This window comes from Urocampus carinirostris, chromosome 8 (assembly GCF_059441175.1).
Source record: "Urocampus carinirostris isolate Australia breed hairy pipefish chromosome 8, RoL_Ucar_1.0, whole genome shotgun sequence".
Lineage (NCBI taxonomy): Eukaryota > Metazoa > Chordata > Actinopteri > Syngnathiformes > Syngnathidae > Urocampus > Urocampus carinirostris.
The window spans coordinates 43,385,055-43,411,093 of NC_142356.1; the positions used below are offsets into that span (position 1 = coordinate 43,385,055).

General features: G+C 41.6%; 2 protein-coding genes across 7 annotated transcripts in view; one reads left to right on the forward strand and one right to left on the reverse strand.

Annotated features, from left to right (window-relative positions):
* LOC148361950 (uncharacterized) overlaps window positions 1–3,583 on the reverse strand; it is a 294,325-nt gene extending 290,742 nt beyond the window's left edge. For all 4 annotated transcript variants that reach the window (XR_015851172.1, XR_015851173.1, XM_088342799.1 and 1 more), the window contains exon 1: window positions 3,413–3,583. Coding sequence is in view for 2 of the 4 variants with exons in the window: in XM_088342799.1 (XP_088198925.1) it covers window positions 3,413–3,514 (102 nt within the window). In the remaining 2 variants the exon portion in view is untranslated. The remainder of the gene's footprint in view (window positions 1–3,412) is intronic.
* Window positions 3,187–25,212, forward strand: lcorl (ligand dependent nuclear receptor corepressor-like). Of its 3 annotated transcripts, none has more exons than XM_088342798.1 (7): window positions 3,187–3,730; window positions 4,262–4,327; window positions 5,718–5,806; window positions 5,883–6,003; window positions 7,154–7,378; window positions 7,480–7,558; window positions 8,234–14,501. In XM_088342798.1, the coding sequence occupies exons 1-7, from the start codon at window positions 3,637–3,639 to the stop codon at window positions 9,276–9,278; spliced, it is 1,719 nt and encodes a 572-aa protein (XP_088198924.1). In that variant the 5' UTR covers window positions 3,187–3,636; the 3' UTR covers window positions 9,279–14,501. The 3 variants fall into 3 exon arrangements, with proteins under 3 accessions (XP_088198924.1, XP_088198922.1, XP_088198921.1); XM_088342796.1 differs by having other exon boundaries at window positions 3,189–3,730; window positions 7,477–7,558; XM_088342795.1 differs by lacking the exon at window positions 8,234–14,501 and adding an exon at window positions 18,829–25,212 and having other exon boundaries at window positions 3,211–3,730; window positions 7,477–7,558.
* Window positions 25,213–26,039: the final 827 nt, after the last annotated feature.

Genomic DNA, 26,039 nt, shown 5'->3' on the forward strand with positions numbered 1-26,039 from the left:
GGCAAAGCGCATTTATGTTGGGCCCGGTGGCTCTTTTTTGCTGCGTTCACACATCCAGTCCCCTCTAACTGCAATAAACCAGGGATTATAGTATACAATTTTGTTACTAATGATTTAAACCTTGGGTACCGGGATTTTGGAACACTTTACTGTAGGTTTTTATTACCGCTGTACAACTATTTCACCTTGCAATGCTCACCTAAGGACGGGTTAAGGTCATATCCTGGGGGTGTTCTGTACCCGTTGCTGGTGCGCACTCATTCCCAATTCTTTTTTTTTAAATTTTATTTTTAAAAGCTGCACAATAATGTTTCAAAATCTAAAATTAGTATTATTTTACCAATTATAATTAATTATAATTGTGTTCTCGTTTTAGCAAAAACTACTTCTCTAAGTTTCTACATCATTTCGCAAAAACTAGATACACGTTAATTAATCCTTATGAGGTTTTGGGGTCTCAAGTGACCAGTTTTAAGGTTATAAAATGTAATAACTGATGTGTCACAGCAGCTCATTGAGCACACGAACGGTTCAAGAGAAATTGCAATATAGAGGACAAAAGGGAAATTTCAAAATCAAAGCAGGAAAATTATCGTTATTTGGACTCATTATCATTAAATTAATGGGTCCAAAACATTGTGCATTGTCTACCACCCACAGAAGAATCTGAATTAGTCCCTCAAAGCTTAGCACATTGTGTTCCTTAATTCCCATTTTTAATAAAGCCATTTAGCCTTTTATTTTTGTTTTTGTTATACACATTCTAATTGAAATGAAAAGATCTGCATTTATGCAGCGCTTTTCAAGTCAATGAAGACTTCCCAAAGCGCTTTACAATGTGCTTCACATTTTACCCATTCACACACACACTCACACACCAATAGCGGCCGTGCAGCCATGCAAGGCGCAAACCTGTTTATTGGGGGCATTAGGGGTTCAGTGTCTTACCCAAGGACACTTCGACATGTAACACGGAGGAGCCGGGATTCGAACTGCGATCTCTTGATCCCAAGACGAGCGCTCTACCTCCTGAGCTATTTCTGCATGATTTTCAGAGGTCCTGTTCCGTTTCAGTCAACATTGGAAGTCGATTTATAAGAAAAGTTAAAAGTTCTTTTATATCACTGAAGAATTATTCCCCATTTTTGTGTTGTTGCGTACTTTATTTTTCCAGGATTCTGTGTTGCTTAACTTTAAAGTTGCTCAGTATGAGTATAAGTATAAGTTGAAACTAGTTAAAAGTTAATTGTAGAGTGAGAAGAAAGTGGATGGGGTTGCTGTGGGCAGGGCCCGGGACTCCCCAAGACCGTCACCCCCCCGGGGTCTCACCAAATCATTTTGGAAACACTGTTGTGGTACGAAAAAAAAATTGTTCAGTTAAAAAAACAAAAAAACATGGCAATAATACAAAAAATATAATCTATCTATCTACCATGGTCATATCCCTCAAGAGGGGTGACTGACAGCCAGACAAACACATACAAAAAAAAAGAAAATAAAAAAGGGGAAAAGTAGCAAAAAACACACACATTTTTGTTAAGCACCTCGGCACCCAAGTTGGTCATGCTTTCGTCCCTCCAGATGAAACAGGACACAAGAAAGCGGCCCTGTCACAACACACTCTTCTGTTCAACAGCAGGCCCGACAGCTTTCACTGGTTTACCCCTGCCGCATCAGACAGGTGCCCTGCCCATCCCTTAGAACATGTCCAAACATCCCACTATCCATTTGCAACACCTCTCCATTCATTCCTATCATCAACAAGAGCTCTAGCTTCCACTAGATTTAGATTCTGGAGCTCATCCCAGCTATCTTCGGGCAGTGGGCAGGGGACACCCTGAACTGGTTGCCAGCTAGTTGCAGGGCACACAGGGACAGATAATTTGCTCGCTCATTCACACTTAGGGGCCATTTGGACCGGCCAATAAACCTAACATGCATGTTTTTGGAACGTGGGAGGAAACCGGAGTGTCCAGAGGAAACCCACGCAAGCACGGGGAGAACATGCAAACTCCACACAAGAGATTCGATCTCATGAACTTGGAACTGTGTCGCACACGCGCTAACCACTACGCCGCCGTGCTGCCCCTCACTTTCATTGCGCCGTCGGGTTTTGTTCGTGCGTTAGACTTTTCACCCTCCACATTTAGAAACTCCTCAAAATACTCTGCCCATCTCGTCCTGACTGAGAGAGAGAGAGAGAGAGAGAGAGAGAGAGAGAGAGAGAGAGAGAGAGAGAGAGAGAGAGAGAGAGAGAGAGAGAGAGAGAGAGAGAGAGAGAGAGAGAGAGAGAGAGAGAGAGAGAGAGAAAGAGAGAGACTTTATTCTTCCCCGCAGGGAAATTCACATTTCCAGCAGCATCCCTTCGCTGAGAACAATACAATAATAAAGCAAAAGGAATACAATATACAAATACCCAATGTGACGTGCTAATACCCACTGTAGCGTGTTGTATAGAGTATTTAAATAGTGCTACATAAAATACACACTGCAATAAAAGTACGGTAATATGCAATGCACTACAGCTAACCAGCAATCTACCGTCCTTATCACTTTCTATTCGTTTCCAGACTCTCTCTTTCTTATTCTTTTCACTTCTTTCCAGAACACTTTTCTCATTTCCTCAAAGTTCACTCCTATCCTTCGACACCATTCATCATTTGCTTTCCTTTTCGCTGCTTCCACTACCGCTTTTACCAACCTTTTCTTCACTTTATACCTTTCGTACGCATCACCACTCTTATCTTGCAGCCACTCCACAAAGGCAGGTCTCTTCTCTGTCACAGCCTCTGAGACCTCTACATTCCATATTTCACTTCCTTTCCTAATACCTCGATCAACTTTTGTCATTCCACACACTTCTTTTGCACTCCTCAACACAGCCTCTTTAAACCACTCCCATTCCATTTCCACACTCTCCACTTCTCATCTACAAACCCGTTCATACTCTTCCCCTAACCTCTCTTTAAACTCTTTCTTTTTCTGCCTTATTCAACTCTGACATTTTTACCTCTTACCTCTCACTCTTCTTATAACCAGTCCACCACGATCAATCTATTCTCAGTTTTCCTTCAACATAAAATGATCATACATACCACGCATTTCACCTCTGTAAACATGCACATCCGACAATCTACTTAACATCCCTTTTCTAACCACTACATAATCCACCAGTGCTCTGTCCACCATCTCACCACCATCCACTCTGACAACGGTGAACTTATTCACGTCCCTCTTTTTAAACAATGTATTTGCAATCACCAACTCATTCTCCACACATAACTCAATGTCTTCCCACTCTCATTTCTTCCAGGTACTCCATATCTACCAATCACATTTTCAACCATTCCATCACCCACTCTAGCTTTCAGGTCACCTAGTATTAGCACTTTCCACCCTTCTTTCCACTCACCACACATTTGGACAAATCCTTCCAGAAATACTCCTGCTTCTCAGCACTTCCAAGCGGCGAACCAGAAGAATGCCACATTGAGAAGAAACCACTCGCCACCATTTCTTCCCCGGTCCGTCCCTCCCTTTCCTTTTCGGGTCCGGGGAGGCTCCCTCCACTTCTTTGAGCACAGCGAGGGGAAGGAGGACGGAGCAGAGTCCGGAGGGGGGGGGGGAGGACGCAGAATGGCGGCCGCGCCGTGCCCAAAATGCACGGCGGAAAGAAAGGGCTTTCGGCGGGAACTTGACTCCTGGCGGTTCAAGCTCATACACTGCGTCGGTAGGGCTTCCGTTTAATTCGGTTCTTCCGAATAAATGAGAATACACCGAACCGATCAAAATTTAATATTCATTTTTCTTTTTATATTACTCGGTAGCTAGTAACTAGCATGCTAGCTTAGGAGCTATATAGCTAATTTTAGCTTGTGAGCTAACTCCGTTACTGAATGGCGAAATTGTACCAGTTCACACATTCTGCGTGCCATTCATTTTAACGTCCGTAATACAACTTGTTTTTTATGTAGTTCATCTTAAAGTGCTCCACTCTAACAACGTAAAGGTGTGTCAAAAATGTGCCTTGTATCTTAATTCGAGCTAATATTAAATCAGATTTGGGCGAGGGCGTCTTGGAGATTAAGCAGCGAAGAACAGAGCTTTAGAATTAAATGTTTTTGTATTTAAAACGTGATGATTTAAGTAATTGCAACCTTCATCTCCTACTTACCTTTTCTTGTGCTCAAAATGTTTTCTTTAGAATAAATAAATAAATGACGTTTTTTTTTCCATGTGTGCTTTTTTGTCTATTTTGCAGGGTTTGAAAGCATCCTGGAAGGAATATATGGTTCAATGTTGGCAAGGGACCTAAATTTATTTGATGGTGGGTTCTTTATCCAACGCTTATATGAGGGGGAGAGGGGGGTTAAAGGTGCCAAAACAGCTTTGTTTGACAAATATAATTGTCTTTACTTTCACCAAATGCTATGTCAGGCCTGCCAGGGGTACAACGCTGAGAGAAGTGCAAGGGGAAAAAAACGGGCGGCGGGTTGAGATGTCCATCTGATGTTTCAAAGCCGGGCACCACTCAAAACAATGTCGTATCTACTTTTCCCTCTTCTTCATTGTCTCTCTTTGTCAAATCTCTCTTTTCCTTGTCTGTTTGTGTCCTGTTCTTTTTCTTTTGTTTTTCTATCTTTTTTCGGTCTCTTTTTTTTTTTTCTGTTTTTCTCAATTTTTTTTTCTCTCTTCTCCCTGTCTTTCAGTCTGTCACCTCACGTCCTTCTCTTTTCCCTCTCAATTTCCTCTTGGATCTCTCTTGTTCATTTTCCTCTGTTTTTTTTTTTCTTTTCTCTTATTCTTTCTCTCACACTTTTTTCTGTCTGTCTTTGTGTCTTTTCTCTCACTTTCTTCAGATTTTCCTTCTATTTTTTTTCTGTTTAATTCTCTTTTTTTCTTATCTTTCTTTTCCTCTACAAAGAGAACTGTATTTTGTTTTTCCCTCTTTTTCTTACTCTCACTCGCACCTAAAATATTTTTTTTCTACCCGTTCGCCCCGAGCGTGGTTGGCGGCAGTGGGGGGGGATCCGCCCTGGTTTATTCCTGGACGCTGGCTATTTCAGCTGAAAATGAAAATCTCCATTCTGATCCCTGTATATAATACAGTGACAAATCTTTTGGGTGTGTTAATGCTCTGGGAAAAAAACCTCAGGAATTTGGTCGAATACCTGTTAAACTATCACATTGTAAATGGCAAAATAATTTTTCCACTATCTGCAACGCTTATCGTCGGTAGGGTTTCAGGGGTGTTGGAGCCCATCCCAGCCATCTTCGGGGCGTGGGGAGGGTACACCCTGAACTAGTTGTCAGCTCATTCATAACTAGAGACAATTTGGACCAACCAATTAACCTGATATGCATGTTTTGGGGAATGTGGGAGGAATCCAGAGAAACCCACGCAGGCATGGGGAGGCTGTGGAAGCTGGAATTGAACCCTGAACCTCTGCATCAGATGGCTACGCGCTAACCACCCACCGCCGTGCCGCCCCAATTCTTCCACTAGTTGAGAGAAAATATAAATATGTATGTTATCATTTCATTATCGTATCTTTTGTGACATTGTGTGGGGTTGTGATGACATCCATCCATTATCTGCACCACTAATCCTCAATAGGGTCGAGTTTGTGATGACATGCTTGTTTTCTAAACATGTACTGCTAAGTAAATATAGAGAAACGACTACAGAAATGCAGCTCTTTGTTAATGGCTTTCAGAATGTGAACCAGAAGATGTGATTGATTGGTCTCCAGAGACAATCGCCTCTTATTGCTCATTCTGCAACATCCCTCTGGACAAAATCAACGTAAGATCGGTTTCAAAAGTTTTTTTTCCCTCTAATTTCATTAGTAAATTGGTGTGCTCACACCCATTTTTTTCAGGATCTTGCTCCTGCAACCACTTCCTCCAGGTCCTCCCCTTCTGATTTCTCTCCAGCTCTAAGCATCTCCGAAAGCAACCGGATAGCTCATAAGTTTCTTCAATCTGTGTTTCTCAAAAAAGGTGATTGCAATGAGTTATAATGTGGACAAACTTTCAAGAGTTTTAAGAATAAATACATCTTTGGACTTTTGCTGTTACAATGTACTTGACTAAAAATGTAGTACTTCATGTAAAGTGGAAAACAGAAAAATCTCCTTTTTTTTTTTTTTAAACGTAAGCCAAAATAAGGGAATACTGTGCAATTGTTACTAATACTGCTTACCCTTTAATGTCAGATGTCCGTTTTCTTTTTATTTAAAAAATACATTGAAAACATTTTCATGTTCAGGTTTCATGCATTTAATTTCTTATTTTTTTTTTTTCACTCTCGCAAGCAATGCACGTTGGAAAATCCCTTTTCGAGGTAGATTATATTGTAGAGTAAGTATCACAGAATTGGATGGCGTTTGGTTAGTTTCATTGAGATCTACCAGTGACAGATGGAATAGAAATAATTTTATTGCCATTGTTTACAAAGGGATTTGATGTGGCACCCCAGGATAAACATCTAATAAAGGACTTGAAAGCTCAAAATGGGATAAAATACTCAGATATGTAGGTAACATTTAAAGTGTAGACCAGGGGTCTCCAATGTGGTGCCTGCGGACACCAGGGTGCACCCTGAGAACAGGTGGGGTGCCCGCAGACCTGTTGAGAAAATAGCTCACCAGTGCTGGGTCAATGTGATTTTCTAGCAAAAAAAAAACGGTTGTGGTTGACTAAGTATATTTAAGCCTACTTTCACGAATTAACCTTTTCATAACATAGTAACATATTTGTATTTGTTACACGATCATTTATTTTAGAAATGCACATCAAATTGTGCTAATTAGTGTAAAAAAAGCTCTCAGCTCGAGGCCCCTCTTGTTTACAATTCTAAGTTGTAAGTGAATCATAAAAAAGTGCAATAAAAATCTCTGAGCCTGTTACTCTATGTTTTAAGAGGTCTAGCAGAGGGCAATAGGTCAAAGAGGTTATGGGTGAGAGGTCCTAATAATGTTTTCGGCTTGACTGACAGCAAGAGCCAGCGATGTCCTCCAGACTGGACAGGGAGAATCCGGTGATTTTCAGAGCTGTGTTGATTATTCTTTATGTACTGAGGGAGTTCCGAATATATATTGGAGATACCTGCATGATCCTGAAATAGTAAAACTATTATTATAATTGCCAGATGTGCCTCAGTGCTGCGATGCTCAAATCCCCCGGATTGCAGAAGAACTGATGAAGAAAATGATACACCAGTTCGCCATGGAGTATGCCGCCAAGTGCCTGCTCCAACCCACTTCAATGGATGTTACCACAAAAAACTCCACACTGCTTTCAGAGACACCTGACTCCCCCTTGGACCTAACCATAAATCGAATTTTTGGGGAAACAGAAAGGAAATCTGATACAGGTTAGTGGGAGTTAATTCAAAATTAAAATTAATGTCTTGTATTTATAAGTAATACCATTGCCATACGATATTTTTTGACTAAATTGTTTGAACTTCAGCAGACGGTGTTCTTGACCTTTCCCAAAAAAATGGTGCCAGCTCAACTTCATCATCATTATCATCTAACGTCAAAGCCTCAGGGTAAGAAATATTACAGATTGCGGTTTTAATTTTACCTGAATTGATGAAAAATAAATTGCAGTTATTGTTGTACATTATGACCATATTTATTATCTAACATAAGTGAATCTTGTTTATCTCAACCTTTTTAATTCCAAATGAAAAAATGTCAATTTTCTCATTCTAATCATTATTGCACATCCAAGAATGACTTGATCTTTTGGCCGTATTGTGATTAATGCAATTTTTACTCCTTTGTTTGAATTTTGAAAGTGTGGGGTTGACTCTTCTATTTCCTGACCGGTAACGTCACAGCTTAGGATAGACACAAAAGCCACGATTGTTGCATTACAATTTAATCTCAGGCATTGATTTTTTTGCAATTAATCTGCTGATCGTGCACTTACAATTGTCACTGAAGAATGACAACACCGCTACTTTTCATTTTGAGTAATGCCAGCCATTCAAAGACAGTCCCACCTGGACGTACGGAGGCTTTACGCTACCCCGCTAAGAGATTCACAAAAATGTGCACACGGGTCCAGACAGACTTTGAATACAGGTATTCAATAACAGTGATGTTACCAACAAGGCATAAAGGAGTGGTCCCCTCACTCCGAACCCCCTTCTCCCTATGCCTAAATCACCCTCCATCACCTCCATCCTGACCCTGCTGTTTGGTCCTCCCATCCATAGGAGGCAGCACCTCATTGAAAGGAGTATGGAGCTGTCCGAACAGCTGCTGTCCAAGGCCTTGAAGGACATACGCTCAGGAAGGCTGCAAGAGCAGCGTGCTGCTTTGCTATATGGAATTCCCCTTCACACCCTGAGGCAAGGCATGGAAGACCGGTCAGAGGGAAGTTTGGCAGCACTGCACCCAGCGTTACAGAGTTCCCTAGATTTCAGGGAGGAAAGGACATCCTACAACATTAAGTCATCGATGCTCGGCGGCGAAGCCCGTCTTGTTCTGCAGAAGGTGGCGGCATGGGCCGAGCTAGCTGAAATTGGAGGAGATGAGGAGGAAAATGGAGAGCTTGGTTTCCCACACTCCACGCTTCAATTTTTACAGGCATGTGGTCTACAGAAGACCCTCCCCCACTCTTTTCCCCAGCTCAGGGATGCTCTCAAGTCTCCTCCAAGCCCCACCCCCAGTCTGGAGGCCTCAGCCTCCCTTCGCATCCCTCAGGTCCATTCAATGTCTAATAGCAGGTTAGCCGCAACAGAGATTCACAATACTACAGAAAACCGCCGTACCTCATCAACGGAAAGCGCAGCCAATTTACTGAAAACTACTGCCAAACCTTCATCTTACTTCAAACTCAGATCACCTTTCCTGGCACACACAGGAAGTGCCAACCAATCACCTCTTCGACTGCTGCAACGCAGCTCCTCATTGGATGATTCAGAGGAGGGAGCAGACCTCCGCGACAAAGACAAACAGCCAAGAAAGAAGCGTGGGCGTTACCGCCAGTATGACCACGAACTGATGGAAGAAGCCATCACCATGGTGACGGCTGGCCGCATGAGCGTATCAAAGGCCCAAGGGGTTTACGGAGTACCTCACAGCACACTGGAATACAAAGTCAAAGAGCGCACTGGAACACTTAAAAATCCACCCAAGAGAAAATCTGCTGGCCTATTCTCGCTTGTCTCCATTTTGTCTGGTTCTGAAGCCATCATCGGATCTTTCAACTCAGGGACACTTGCCTCACCTGCTGCTAGTGCTGCAAAGATGTTCTAGACAAATAATTATGTCCAGAGCACTTCAACTCTCAAACCCACCACCTCTTGCAAGATTGTCGTCTTGGGATCTTGTCAAAACACAACACATGCCTTTAAGAATCTACGGTTGTATTATTCAGGTTCAACTGTGAGTCTAGTTTCTATCGTTATACCTTTTGCTGTGTTTCTACAATTTGGTCCTGGACTTGAGTCAAATCAAGACCCCAATCTTTAAACTATTAACAAGCATTTGTATCTGTGGGTAGGATTTTGGATATTATCCTGTTTTATAAGAATTTACTTCTTAAAACTGTTTTTAAAAGCCAGATATGATCAATTGTATGATTGGCTTTATTTTTTATTTAGGATTCAGAAATTCTGGTGTTTTGTACTATTCCTTAAATTATTTTGGACATAAACCAAAAATCAACAAAAAATAACCTTCAATTTCTATCCGATCCAAAAACTGAAACACAGACAATGTTTACATACAAGCTATAATCTGATTGGAAATGGAATATAGGATTTTTGGAGTAATCCAAACAAATCGTTAACACACCTAGAGACTAGGGCTGCACAATTTTGTGATTTTTTTTTTTCCCAGACCGGCATTGTAATTTAGATGCGATTTTCGGGTTTAAAAGAAAAGTGCATTTTCTGTGCTAGTTTTGTTAAACTAAAGAAATGATCTCTTTTTTCCCTTATAGTTCTGTCAAAATGACTCACCACTGTGTTGTTAAAAACCAAGTAAAATGCTTTTGAATAATATTTATTAAACTCTTACGTGTTATGACTTTTCCTAGATTAGTCCCAACAAAAGATAAATGAAATCTTGTTTTTATTCACATTTCCATGTAAGCTGTATAAATAAGTTAAGAATAAGTCCTGAAAATTAAGACCGGGTTAATCATATCAACATTTTTTACAGGGTTACAGATTCTTGAAAAGTCTTAAAAGGCACTGAATTCCTGATTCTAAAAATAAGGCTTTCACTGGCATTAAAATGTCTTAATTGCAATTTTCGAAAAAGTCTACAAAATGTAAACAATCAAGATTTATATTTGTTTGAACTAAAGATATTTTGAATTTAACTTGCCTTAAGCTCTAGGAACCATGTTTTAACCTTAGGAAACAGTGCCCTCTTCTGGGGCGCTTTGGTATGACTGCTGTCTGCCCACACAAGGCTCAAACTGCTGTGGCTTGCGATTATACAATCGCACAACGTCACATCGCAATATCGATTAGATTTCAGTCAATTGTGCAGCCCTACAAGAGAAAAAAATTAACACGGAGTTTGCAAGTATTTGGATTACAAGAGCAAAGCAGAAGAGACAAAGTGGAACCTGGTTTCTCAACCATAATCCGTTCCAGAACCCTGTTCGAAAACCGATTTGTTCGATCACCGAAATCATTTTTCCCATTAAAAATAATGTAAATCTTTTTAATCCGTTCCAACACCCTGAATGTTTACCTTGAATATTTACGTAAACATAAAGCTAACCCAGGCTAATTGTACTTGAGTCAAATCAAGACTGGACGTACAGAGGCTTTACGCTACCCACTAAGAGATTCACAAAAATGTGCACGCGGGTCCAGACAGACTTTGAATAGAGATATTCAATAACAGTGATGTTACCAACAAGGCATAAAGTCACTCTGAACCCCCTTCTCCCCTATGCCTAAATCACCTCCATCCTGACCCTACGCTTTAAAAGTGATCACAGTCGTCGTGTTTCGTGTGTTCACAACATATGCTCGTTCGTAGCGAGCTAAAAGCATTGATCTACACTAAATATGGATCGCTAAAGGCAGCACGGCGGCGCAGTGGTTGGCACGTGTGTGGCACAGTTCTGGTGTCATGATATCAAACCTCCTGTGTGGAGTTTGCATGTTCTCCCCGTGGTTAGTGGGTTTCCTCCGGGCACTCCGGTTTCCTCCCACATTCTAAAAACATGCATGTCAGGTTAATTGGCCAGTCTAAATTGTCCCTAGGTGTGAATGAGCGAGCGAATTGTCTGTGCCTGTGTGCCCTGCGACTGGCTGGCAACCAGTTTAGAGTGTCCCCTGCCTACTGCCCGAAGATAGTTGGGATGGGCTCCAGCACCCACGGGACCGTACTGAGGATAAGAGGTGCAGATAATGGATAGATGGCCAAACCTGTGGCATTTTAAATTTGGGGGCAGAAAATAATACTGCTTTCCCTTCAATGTCAGATGCCCTTCAATGTAAATGTCTGAGAAATGTACAAATACACGAGGCCATTTTTTTGTGTGAGTTTGCGCACATGTCTGTATTACGAGGCGTATAATACTTTGGGGCATAAAAACCTTTTCGGGTGAGCGGGACACTGCAAGTGCGCACATGCAATTGTATACAACAGGGATGGCGAACAAGTTTGACACAAAGCCGAAATTTTTAACTGAGAGTCAAAGAGCCACACCACGCACTGACCTAACCTGCCATGACAGACAGACACACACAAACACACAATTAAAAACATATTATTTCCCGTAACACACTCCTCTCCTTACAATACAAGTAATAAGTATTGTTTTTGTGTTGATTTCAAGTAAAGTGTCCACCCTTAATACACACAAAAAAAACTAAACATGAAACGAAAGAGCCACAGTATACAGGAAATATGATGAGGCAAAGAGCCTCATTCTTATTGGCCAAGAGCCGCATGCGGCTCTAGAGCCACGTGTTCGCCACCCTTGGTATACAAGCACGAGTAATAGGTAAACATTAAAGGAGTAACCCAACCATTGCAATCTGAATACTCGCTTGCGGATGAAAACCCTAATTGAATTTCTGTGCTTGTTTATGTGGCTTTACAGAATCAAAGTACTGTTCAAATTCATTTTCCAATCGCCCGCATATAAACGTACTGTTGACAGGGAAGATATGACTCCAGTTTTAAAATAGGTTCTTCAGGTTTACCCTAATTCATAAATCTCCTTGTTAAGGAATGCAATGCCGATTGTCATTTGCAGCTTTTCATCCCTCTGGGTATCTGATTAAGGCCATTGAAGTGACTTAGAGCCATCGTGACAAAAAATCATTGTTATACACCTCTGCAAACAGGACAATTGTATAGTTAGCTACTGCGAGAAAAAATTTAATGTAAGTTATGTTTCGTAAAATTGTGTTTCTAAAAACAAAAACTGGGAAAAAAAAGCAGCGTGAGGTCCTTTGTTTCTCTAATTGTCGTGGGAATGCTTTAGTGAAGCATGTTTTCAGATGTGCACTGACAAGCTTGGGCACAATGCTATTCTGTTTGTTGCTAACCATATTTTATGACCTCATATTTTCTAATGTTGCTACTGTAGCTGCATTAATGTTAACCTCATACATGACTGCTGCTTAAATTGTTTATTTTATGAGACAATGTGTTCAGTAAAAACGTGCAGTTTATTTAAAGAGGGTGAAATAGCATGCAAAGATGAAATGATTTTATGTGTATTGTGCGTGAAAACGTAGTTTTGACATTTGATTGTGGTGATGATCGACAGTGACTTGATGTAAAGGGCCCGTTCCGCTTCTGTCTTGGTGACACTGAAAGAGTCGTTGTCTTTTCTCTTCTTACCTGTCCTTGAGACTCAGACGACCGCTCCGACAGCGCTAATACAAAAGCAGCAGCTCAGTTCAGGGTTCCAAACAACCAACCTGCACACATCCCTATTTAACCTCATTGCCGCATATACCTCTGATCGCAGTCTGCCTATAGCCAAGCGTCGCATTTGTTCTCATTCCTGTGCGTGTTAATGTGCTGTTTTGTCTCGAGGAACAAGGAGCACAATTTATTCCCATCTCAGACACATTTTTAGTGATTTTTAACAGTCACTGTGGCGTTTACAGATCCGCCCTGTTTTTTTTAACTCTAGCAATTAGTGGTTCATCTTTCTCTGTGCTTTATATCTGAATTCAATTCTGGTCAGATGGTTTTTTTTTGATACTTTATCTTCTCTTCTCTTTTGAATGTTCTTGATGTTTCTTCAACATCTGTGATTATACCGCACTACATCAAGATGTATTTAACTGGGTGATTTTATTTGATGGACAAGTTTGTTCATGGAAAGGCCGATAACACCTCTTGAGAAACAGAATGCCATTGCACTATGTATTCAAGTTTAATTGCACCATGATAAAGATCACGAGATTATTTTTTCCCTCTTTCTGCTAGTAAATGTTGAACAGATTTCTGAATCTAACCATATGCAACTGGTATTGAATGAGAGTAATTCAAGTTACGTGTCTGGAAATTTTTGTGGTACCGCATTTTCCGGATCCTAAATCGTGTTATTCATAGTTGTGCCGCAGGGTGCCTCTTAACATTGTGGAGTGACTTAGTTGCAAAATTATTAACTCATTATTCATATATTTGTTTACATGTTATTTTCACATTAATCCCAAAGAAGGCAGTCTAGGCCACTCGCGCTGAAACAACTGAGAAGGGCTTCATGCCTTGGATACACCTTTCAACAGGGAGGATTTTATCAAATACATTTTCCCCCAAAATGAGACTTATACTCTAGTGTGATCCGTGTTTTTCCCTTCTTTATTATGCATTTTGTGGCTTGTACAACTTGTATTCGTTGAGCGACTTATTGTCTGGAAAATACGTTAAATAATAATTTTAAGCAAGTATTACTACTTTTGTTTGGACTTTGGAATATGTAATGGAGCACTTAAAAGCCATGTAAAAATGTATTGTGAAAATTGCATGAATGCATTTTAATGTGAATCTGCTATATTTAATTTTTTCCCTTAAATGAAACCCTTGAATGTTGTGATTTTTGAGTCAACACCAAAATGTAACATTATGTTCTTTTAAAGATTTTTTGGGGCAGGTTGAGCATGCTCTGTGGTTGTCATGGTAAAGAATTATTTTTGTTGTAAAGTCCATAACCTAGCCTTTGAAATCCCATTCTTATTTCAGCATAGTGTCATAACAAATCTGAATCAAATCTGTGTGTCTGACAAAAAATACTGCTAATGTAACAATGCCGTTATACCTCAAGCATCTTTAAATGCTGTGCAGAATTTCGACTGCCAAGGTCTGGTTTTAAAGTCAACCGAAGACTTATGAAATCAAATTTCAAAGATTTTGTTGTTTTGTGTCTGTTAAGAGTGTTAGTGTTCAAAAGAAAATAAAGGTTTGCGCGTTTCCACAATCATTCCTGCTATGTTTAGCAGAATGTGAAATTTCCTTCTGCGACTCAATAAAAAACAGTTTGAGAAATGGCCAACTTACATGTCTGATTATTTTCACATATGTGCATCCCCCAAGATCTTAAAAACTTGAAAAAAAATCTTCAGTTTTATAACCGCAATCTAAGGCCTTTAAAAGGTTTTGATTACAAGTTTTAAATTCACCTCTCAGATGTTTTCATTGTTCCCTGTCTTACCCGTGTGATAGTTTACTTACTATACGGTTATTTACTAACAAAAGTATGAACGTTGTGTCATAAAATAATGTATTGATCAGAGATCAATAAATGCAATGTCTCATCTCATTAACCGTACCGCTTATCCTCATTAGGGTCGCGGGGGGGCTGGAGCCCATCCCAGCTATCAGTGGGCAGGGGACACCCTGAACTGGTTGCCAGCCAATCGCAGGGCACACAGGGACAGACAACTCATTCGCTCATTCACACCTAGGGACAATTTGGACCGGCCAATTCACCTGAAATGCATGTTTTTGGAATGTGGGAGGAAACCGGAGTGCCCGGAGGAAACCCACGCAAGCACGGGGAGAACATACAAACTCCGCACAGGAAGACCGGAGCTGGATTTGAACCCACGACAGGTTCCCATGATATGAACTGTGCCGCACAAGCGTTAACCACTGCGCCGCCATGCTGCCTAAATGCAATGTGTCGCCCATAAAATCCAGATTTCTGCGTTTTCAAAAATGCAGCAATATATTGGAGCTTTATGTACAGTCAGTCTCTAATTCGCTGTCTTTGTCAGAGTAACTTTCGTATGAGAAAGTGTAGGTTTAACCCCTTGTGGTTGAGTGGTATTAAGTATAACTTAAGGTTGTACCAGGGAATTAGCCGGGGGGGGGTCTCGCTCAGCAGGCATGGAATCCGTCGAGCCGGCATGCCACCCCGCAACCTTGGATGTTCCTGGTTCGCCCACACACAGTCGCCAAGAGAACCGGGGTGCGTGCGGTTTTTAGGGATCAGTGCAGGCGGGTCGTTGCCAGTGGGGGTTAGGCTCCACCCAGGTGCATCACAGTTTTCTGATTCAACCAATGGTTTGAAAATGGGGTCTTACATTTTATTTCAAAAGGCACTAAAACGTTTAGAAAAACCTTTAATCTAACTTGCCTTAAGCTGTAGGAACCATGAAAGTCTCCCCTTTCTAATTGTGGGTAAATTATGTTGCGGTTTAGTATGTACACGCACTAAAAACAGCCTGGTAAATTTCCGTTACATCCTTGCAAATTCTTTTGAAACTAAGTTTATGTAAGTGATTTTGCCTATTATTTACAAGTGGAACTTACATCGAACCGCGAGATGACGAACTGTTGCGCTTTAATTCTGACGGAGACATGGCTAAACTCATCTATCCCGGATGACGCTGTTAGCATTGTGGGGCTAACTGCTTTCCGCGCTGATAGAAGCGGCGAGCTCACCGGTAAGAGCAGGGGTGGCGGACTATGCATTTATACCAACAACAACTAGTGTAGAAATGCTAAGATAATCTCGAATCACTGCTCACGAGACATTGAACTTTTGACGGTGATCTGCAGACCCTTCTACCTACCGAGGGAGTTTAGTGCTACCATCATTACTGCCGTGTACGTGCCCCCCAGCCCTAATACTAAGGAGGCAATGGACGTTCTCTACCGAACTGTGAGTGAACTGCAGCATGCTTACACCGAGTGCATTTTTATTGCGGCGGGGGACTTTAACCAGGCCAACGTGAAAACAGTTCTCCCGCATTTCCACCAGCATGTCGACTTTGCTACAAGAGGTAGGAACACATTAGACTTGGCCTACACAAATATCAGAGGAGCATACAGAGCAGCCCCCCGCCCCCACCTTGGCTCATCAGATCACTTTTCTGTTATGCTAATTCCTGCATACAAGCCCCTGCTGACCAGAGAAAAACCTACAGTGAAGCAGGTGAGGGTGTGGACTGAGGGGGCAATGGAGGCACTACCAGGACTGCTTTGAATGCACAGATTGGGACATGTTTAAATCGGCTGCCACTTACAACAACAAAATAAATATAGATGAGTACGCCATGTCTGTGTCAGCCTACATCAGTAAATGCGCAGAAGACGTCAGCAATACCAAAACCATCTGCATCCGTGCCAATCAGAAGCCCCGGATGACTGCTGAGATACGCAAACTGCTAAAGGTACGGAACCTTGCCTTAAAATCTGGTGACGAGGAGGCGCTGAGATCAGCGAGGGCTAACCTGAACCGTGCTATCAGACTAGCAAAGCGATCGCACAGTCAAAAAATCCAGGACCGTTTCCTCAGCACAACCAACACCAGGGATATGTGGAAAGGCATTCAGGCCATCACCAGATACAAGCCAACCACCGCCCCAGTGCAGGACACTAGCATGGTCTTTCTGAATGACCTCAACAACTTCTTTGGGAGGTTCGAGGCACAAAATGGCACCCCTGCAGCGAAAGCGGTTCCACATCAGGACGAAAGAGCACTCCTCCTGGACTCAACTGACGTGAGGAAGACCCTGAGAGGGTCAACACACGGAAGGCTCCAGGCCCGGACAACATTCCAGGGCGGGTCCTTAGGGAGTGCGCCGATCAGCTGGCTTGTGTACTAATAGACATTTTCAACACCTCGCTAGACCAAGCCACGGTACCATCATGCTTCAAGATTGCCACCATCATCCCAGTGCCAAAGAACCCCGAGATCTTATCATTCAACGATTACCGGCCCGTTGCACTGACTCCCATCATAATGAAGTGCTTTGAGAGACTGGTTAAAGAGCACATCACCTCCAGTCTCCCCTCCTCACTCGACCCCTTTCAGTTTGCCCACCGGACAAACCGCTCCGCCGGGGATGCCATCTCCTCTGCGCTTCACCTGAGTCTGACACACCTAGAGGAGAAGAACACCCATGTGCGGATGCTGTTCCTGGACTTCAGTTCAGCATTCAACACCATCATCCCACAACACCTGGTAGACAAAATGAGACTCCTGGGTTTCAACACCCCCCTGCGGAACTGGCTGCTGGACTTCCTCACTGACAGACCCCAGTCAGTGCGGATTGGTCAGAACATCTCCGATGTCATCACCCTCAGCACGGGCTCCCCCCAAGGCTGTGTCCTGAGCCCCTTGCTGTTCACCCTGATGACACACGACTGCGTCCCTAGATCAGCCACAAACCACATCGTGAAGTTTGCGGACGACACAACAGTGGTGGGCCTCATCAGGGACAACAACAACCTGGCCTACAGAGAGGAGGTGGAGCAGTTGGTGGGCTGGTGCAGGGACAACAGCCTGGTCCTGAATGTTGACAAAACTAAAGAGATCATTGTCGACTTCAGGAAAAACCAGCCCAACCATGCCCCACTTTTCATCAACAACAAGGCTGTGGAGGTTGTCAGCAGCATCAAGTTCCTAGGGGTGCACATCACAAACAAACTCACCTGGTCCGTGAACACTGCATCACTGGTTAAGAGGGCACAGCAGCGCTTGTACTTCCTGCAGAGGATGAGGAGAGCCCACCTGCCCCCACCCTCCCTCATCACATTCTACAGGGGCACCATAGAGAGTATCCTGACCAGCTGTATCTCTGTGTGGTGTGGAGGCTGCAGCGCTTCCGACTGGGGTAGTGTGAGGAGGGTGACGAGGACAGCAGAGAAAATCATCGGGACTTCTCTCCCCTCCATTCAGGACATTGGCCAGAAGCGCTGCCTATCCCAAGCTAAGAACATTATCAGGGACCCCTCTCACCTCCATCATGGACTGTTCACTCTGCTAGCCTCTGGAAAGAGGTACTGCAGTGTGCGGTGCAGGACCACCAGGTTCCACAATAGTCTTGTCCCCCTGGCCATTAGACTGTTAAATGGTCAATCAAACACATAGTAAATCTAAACTGCTGCTAATCTGTACATCTGTTGGTTTTGTTTGACTTGTTGCACTACTGGCAGTTCTTTATAGCTAGCCACTCCTTGCACATCTGTTTCTCTGCACTATTGTACTTACAGTGTTATTGTTACAGTGTTATTGTTACTGTTTACCTGACTGCCCACTTTGTACATCTGGTTAGCTGCTCCTCTTGCACTATTTGCACTACTGTAAAATACTATACATAGCCATAATTATTTAGTATATTATTAGTACTCAATACTCCAACTCAATACAACATTTTATTTATATCTGTACATTCAAGGAAACTGCGGGTCAGATGTATCGACATTTCGTTCTGTATACACGTGTACTAGAATGACAATAAAGTAGATCTGAATCTGAATTCATTTTTTTTAAACATACTCCACTCGATGAACAAAGGCTTAGTGGAATATTTGGCCTGTAATTCGTATCTTACTAACAATTTTCTTTTTACTTTACCCCTAGCTGCCCATCTACTTCTAAAGAAGAATTGGGAGTTTTAGAAAGAAGGGAGAACCACAAACAGTCTTCGCTGGATGTTGTCCTTGGCGCCTTCTGCCCGTCACATAGTTTGTTACTCTACCGGATGCTAAAGTGGTTTCACAAGGACAAACCATTCTCTTCCTCTATACACAATCGCTTTGGTGCAAAAGAAAATGACAGCTGGCATTGCCAATCACATGCACATGGTGTCATCTGTAATAGGGACACTAGTTCATTGTACAATTTGCCTAGTTGCGGTCATGGAAGCTGTGGGAGATCACCCTGTTATTCCAGAATCTCACCCTTAAAAGAGTTTAAAAGCATACCTGTAAAATGCAGGAAAGACAATTGCACGCAGATTTGTCCGAAAACACTCCAGTGCGCATCTAGCCGTAGTTTGGATCACAGCACCAACTTCACCTTTTGTACATGCCAGTGTCAGCAACACTCCCACCAATATTTATGCATTACAAAGCACACCTGTGCATCCCATTATCAGAAAACCGGAGAGTGTGAGTCCTCTCCTCCTGTCCTGAAGAGAAAGCTAAGCATATCTCCTCTGCCCCTTTCCTTAATCCCTTCAGATATCGATAAATTACCTAAAAATATGCCACCTTCTTTGATTCATGACAAGCAAGAGGAGGAAGTTGCTAATGAAGATCATCCAGCAAAGCAGTGTGAATTAATCTTACTTGGAGAAAAAATGGAAAAGCTCGATATCCCAACAAATAGTCGAGCAGAAAAGAACCTGAACGGGACTCTACTGCAAGATGTAGTCAACCGCTTCAGCGAACAAATCACAGCCATCAGACCTCCGGAGAAAGATACAGTGCAGTCCTTGTTACCTAAACAGGACCAGCTGCAACCCTCAACCAACCAGGACGTGAAATTGGTTGCAGATGCTCTTCTGACGGAAATGATCACCACTGTCCTTCACACACGCAGCGCCAGCACCTATAACCTCAATGAGCTATTCAATCGTCTTAACAAAGAGCCCAAGACTCCTAACATGCGCTTGCGACATCGTCAGCAAATGCGTGCCACAATGGCAACACCAGTCGATGGTGCTGCCAATCAAAGGCAAAATTTGAAAATCAAACGAAAGCTTGCCATGTTGGATGTGTCGAGGATTTGGAGAAAACAATCACAGGCAAAGGCGTCAAGATTTGATGCTGGTAATGTATGCAGCACTTTGATCGACTCAATTGAGATGCATGAAAGGGAAACTTGTATAACGATTGAATCTAAAGGAGTAGGGTTACTGTCTAATAGCATAACTCCTGAAAGTCACATTAATGAATTAAACAATGGGGCAGGGACAAAAAAAGAAAAGGAACTTTCCACACAAAGCAAAGAGCAAAGTCATATGTCCCACAATCAAAGTGGCCAAAATGACATGGTTACTCTAATACACAATACTGTGATTCTTGAAAATTCTGCACCAGGTCCAAGTTGTAGTGCCACTGTTGAGTTTGGAAATGTAAAAGATCTAGATCAAAGCCATAAAACCATGATTGATCAGACACCAAACTTTATGGAGTCAAGGAGGTCCCAGAGGAATATTGTCCCTCCGCAACGTTTTGCTTCTTACATCACAGAACCAAGGAAGATGTACTTAGCAGCTTGTTTCTTTGAAAATATATCAACCCAGAAAACTAATAATGTTTCCACATCTACAAATTCTGATCTTAAGAAGGATCAACTTGAATCCGAAGCTGGAACATCTAATTCCACTGACGTTTTTACACCAATAGGTGCAGACAGACACAGTTCTTCTAATGCAGAAGAGCAAAATCAGAACTTACAAAATCGATTGGAAAATGAACCCCCAGAAAAACATTCAAAAACACCAGAATCATCTTCCAAAAGACAAATATTGTTAAACAGTGCATCCAAAAAGCTCCAATTAAAAAATGTTAGGGTTACAACCCGATCTGCTTCCTGTGCTTGGGATTTGTCTCCTGTTGAGTACCAAAGCCCAATTAGGCTTATGTTTGCATCACCCTTAAAAGATAAGCAAGGCAGTGTATATCGTCTTAGGTCCCCAAAATCTATGGAACCCTTTGACCCATGTAAAGAATCGTCCTGGGCGGGGACACCTGAGAAGCAACCAAGCCGGATGACTGATAGCCCACCAAACAGTAAAAGGTTTCCCTCTTCCAAGCGACTAAAATCAGTTTTGTCACCAGGTGGGTCTGCGTCTTCACCTGTACAGTTTTCTTCATCTCTAATACCACTAAAATCAGGTTGCCTGTCAGGAGAGTCAGCTTTATTTAAGTCAGGTTCTTCACCAGTGAAGTCTATCTCTTTGTCACCCCAGTCAACACATGGACAATGTAATTCTTCGAAGTCTCCCTCCCCAAAAATAGGGTCTGATAGATGCCGAAACGTCACTCCAACCAAGAATCTATTCAGGACAATTGACCAACCACCTGGTGACTGTCAGACGTTCCTCGAATTTACTCCCCAGAAAAGACGCCCAGGAAGGCCCAAAAAAATCGGGCCTCATATGGAAGAGAAAGTCAAGAGACCAATTGGACGCCCACGCAAACCAAAACACTCAAATCCATTAACAAGGACAAGCCTGACAAATGTCCCTGCGGAGACTGATGACAAAGTCAACCATAACCTTAAAATAACCGTTTTCTATGGCCGTTCTAGGAGAAATAAACGAACGGTTTTTGAGAGTTTTGATCAGCCCCACAAGGAACTCCAAGACGGTTGTCGAGAAGAAGTATGTCTTAAAAACAATCCTGAAATGTCTTCACTAGAACTTCCAGAGGTGTTGAATTACACTGGCAGAGAAACATCACCCCACGTTAGCAGTAAGATTAAATACCAAAAAGAAGACAAGACTCTACAGTCCAGGAAACCAGGTAGACCAGCTAAAGTTAAAATCTCTGGAATCTCTGTCACCGTTACCACAGTGTCACCAAAGCAACGGAAGATTTTGATCGAGAAAGATCCCACAAATATGGAAAGAGCCAATAAAGTACTCATTCCAGAATTTCAAAGAGCCAAACACAGCAAGACCGTTTGTTGTCTGCCAGCAAGTAAAACATCACCTTCAGAAAAATTAAAAAGTAAAAATAGTAACCAAGCCCAGAATCCGCCTACAGCTGTGCGACATTCCAATCGAGTCAGCAAACCCTCCATCTATTTTTTGCACGCAGTCGCCTCCGCCACAGGGCAACCATATAGTCACAGTAATGCTCTGTTGCGACGGTCCAAACTTCTGCTCAACAAGGCCTGCAACAAAAGAAAGCAGGAAAAAACGAATTGTATCGGACATCCAGCGGCAAAAAAACCTCGGAACAAAATCTCTAAAGAGCTTGCACGAATAGCCGACCTTTCTTTAGATTCTATCTTCCCTATGAAAGAGAAACTCTGCTGGTGGGCTCCTTCAGCTGAAGAGCAGACCTTTAACTGGGAACTTGATCGACGATATCAGATCATGTCGGATACATGGGTCTCAGTTGAGAACCACTGGGTAGACCTCAAATCAGACTCTGGTCAAGCTAGATTATCTGTTAGCAAACCTCCCTCAATGGTTCAAACCTTGTTCAGTGGCCCTCCTGAAAAATCTGGTTTGTGTAGCCTCCAACAACTCAGCTCTTGGTTTCTGGACACCACATCAACACAGTCCCTGGCTATTGTCAAGAGGACAAACTCTTGTAATCCTTACAAAGGCGTGCAATCCCCTCCATCTGTCATCAAACAAAGTGTAAAATGGCAAAGCCCCCAGGCAGAACGACTAGGCCGGCATCTCAAAAAGTTTCCCAAAATTTTGCCAAAGAGTCCTGATCAGCACCAGAAGGCTCAAAATAGGTTGAAGAGAATCAGGCAGAGACTCTTGTTTCATAAGAGTCACAGGCAAAGACCCAGAAGTCTTCAAGGCCTCCACACCACACTACTCCGAGCCAAGAGACGCTTCCTGACCCGCAAAGAAAGGAAGCTGGAAAAACACATTAATTTGAGAACAGGACCAAAACCAGACACATTGATACTTGTTGAAAAATACTTTCATGAAAGTCCAGAGAATAAACCACAAGAGCTCCTGGAAACATTGAAAAAAACCTGCTCTCCTGAAACCTTGAAGGAATGTCGGGTATGTCTGAAAAAGATCAACAAATCAGAAGGGAATTGGGACTCCTTCACCATGACACTTGATGTGTACGCCGAAAACAAAAAACATTTGGTTGAGGTTGTTCAAACTGTGAATCCAATTGGCCGGCCTGTGTTCGAAAGACTGACAGACAGTGCTTGTAAATCATTCCAGAAGTCAGAAGAAACGTCTTTCAGTGGGCATGAGGGTAACCGCCTGTCAAAACATTGCGACAATCGCGAATGAGGGTTTTCAGTGGTCCGAGGTGGTGCGATTTTGTGCTGGGTAACTACCGCACCTTTACTCCATCAAAGTAAAAACCTAAAATCGAATTGTTTTCCTTTCCTTCATGAATTTAAAAGACACTTAAAGGTCTGTGTCTTAAAGGTGGTGTCTTCGGACCTTGTGGAACGATCTATACACTACAGTTCCGTCGTTGGTACAGCAGTTATGTAGCAGTCTAAGTTAAGAAAGCTTTGATGGTTGCACTATTTTTATATGTAGAGATTTTTTTAACTAAAATTTTCTTTACGTGAAGGAAGAGTTGTGTTGTGGCTACAAAGCTCAGCGGTTGAAGAGCTAATCAACGACAATGATTTAACCATTGTTCTGCAATTCTCCCCTTGTTACAATAAGTTACAGTAGGCCCTCAGGTTACGGTATCCCCATTTTATAGCATTTTCAATGTACAATGTTTTTGATGTTTTTACAAAACGTAAACCTTTTACTGAAATTAGAGTGCACGATTCATTTGTCAACCAAACCCTTGAATGCCTGTTCTCCAAGTCTGAGTTCAAGGTCTATAAACAACCAAGTGCCACGGTCCTTTGATTTGATGGTTTGGGGGAGTAATGTCTGTAGCTTAATTAGTCATAGAAAACTTAGTTTGTGGCAACGCATGAGTAGGTGGGAAAATGAGTGACAGGCTCTAGTGCCTCCTACCAAAGTAGCTTTTTAGGAGGTTGACATAAAGAGATATCCTTAGGTTCCTGGCCTTACCTCTCAGCTCGTCATCCATAGGGCTTAAACCCAAGTTAGAGAACCTGGCCAGGTAATTTTGTTACAAGGCACATAAACAGGTCCCCTAGAAAAGTAATGATTTTTTCTGCAGCTGCTACTCTTTGGGTCTCTCCCACACAACCAAAGTAGACTAAGACCAAGTGCCGTTAATAGACAGTAGTGCACAAGGGATGAGTGATTGAATAATTAAAATCACCTGTTGTGTTATGTGCCAGGGACCATTCAGGGACTATTGGGAGTGTGGGGGAAAAATACTAATGGTCATTTTAACCCTGGTTACATATACCTTACAAAACTTTCTGTTATGGTAAAGAGAGCAGCAAGAAGATAACAATGAAAATGAAGCTTGACATAATAAATTCAGTCGGCTATAGGGCAATTACTAAGAAAAAGGAATTCATTAAAGCAACAAAGTATACGGCATGACAAGGTTCTTTACATCCACCAACTAACTAATGTAGAAACAAGCCACGTAATACAAAATGTATACAATTTTTTTTTTAATTTTTCAGAAACGTAAATTCCATAAAAGTAATACTTTCTATTTTGCTATTTATTGTTTTAGATAAAAACCTTAGATTTCGATTGCCCTGTAGCGGAATTTTGGGTGGTCAATAAATTATTTGAACAAATAATCAATTAACCAATAAATTGTAGAGCCGAGTTTATTCTCTTTCTAAACCCATCTAGCCTTTTGGAAGCACCACATACTTTTTTTAGATAAGTATTTCAGGAAAACGGATAAAAAAAACTTTCATGTTAATCCGAAGGATTGGCTACACGGCAATTTTAAGTGATTTCTTCATACCGCTTTTGGTAGTTTAACATGCTTCGAGGCACACACTCTTGGATTTATGGAATTTTCTTTCATAATCTACTGAAGAAACTTGAATTGAAAACAAAACAAGGATACAAAACAAAGATAGAAATTTGGATCTTGGCCGGCACCTTCCGGAGAGAAAACCATGGTGATTGGCTTAATTTTTTACTGTAACTAGAATTTAACGCAACTGGGCATTATTGTCATTTGATAGCAGCAGGGGAAGCTCCTGCCTAAAAGAACAATGCTTTCCCAAAGTTGAGTCCTCCACTCCCTGCCATATGGCAACTTTACGTTGCGATTCCCCATCGTAAAATGTATTCATTGTATTCTGGGGTTCTACTGTACCTTTTTTTTTTTTTTTTTTAATATGTTGTTTTGTTTTCATTAAAACACAAATGAGACACTGCCAAGGTGTCAACCCGATGTGTTTTTTGCACTACCACTTCTGAGATTTGGAATCGAGTTCGGATTTTTTTCCTACTTTGCACGTTCTTTGTTCCACTAACACCTACTGTACACTTAAAGCTGTTTTAACCCTACCTTTCATTTAGCGTTTGCTCATATTTATATAAAAGAAAGAAAAGCTACGACACCATTTAGTAAACAACCATTTACAAAAATGTCATATCCAATTTTAAGACATTTCCAAGGTTTAAAAATGACTGAACAAGATAATCCTATCCTGTTAAATACAAACACAGATTTACATTTTTTTTTATCTTTTACTAACAAGTATGTAGTTGTTATTTTATCATTGACAGATGGATGTACCCGATGCCTTAAAATGTCACTTATTTTAAATACAGCTGAAGAAGGTTACCAGACCGTGAACAGGCAATGGAATTTCAACTCCATTTTTCTAGACAAACTAAAAAAAAAATCACAAAATTGTGTTAACCAGGGGTATCAAACTCATTTTTGCTAAATGGCCACAATTAAAAAAGAAAACATAATAATATGAAAAAGTAATAAAAGTAATGTATAAAAATTGTCCTTAAAAGTACTGAGGAGCATGGAAAACATACAAAAAGTATGAAAAAGTGCGGAACTTTATGGAAAAACTATCAAAAGTGCTGAAAAGTACGAAGAAAATGAAATTCAAAAGTGACAAAACACTGAAAAATTGCTAAATGTATTAAAAAGTTAAAAAGAAAAAAACTCGTGTTTACAAGTACTAAATAATACCAAATAGTGTCAAATATAGTAAAAGTAGGAGAAAAAAATGAAATGTTAAAAAAAACACAA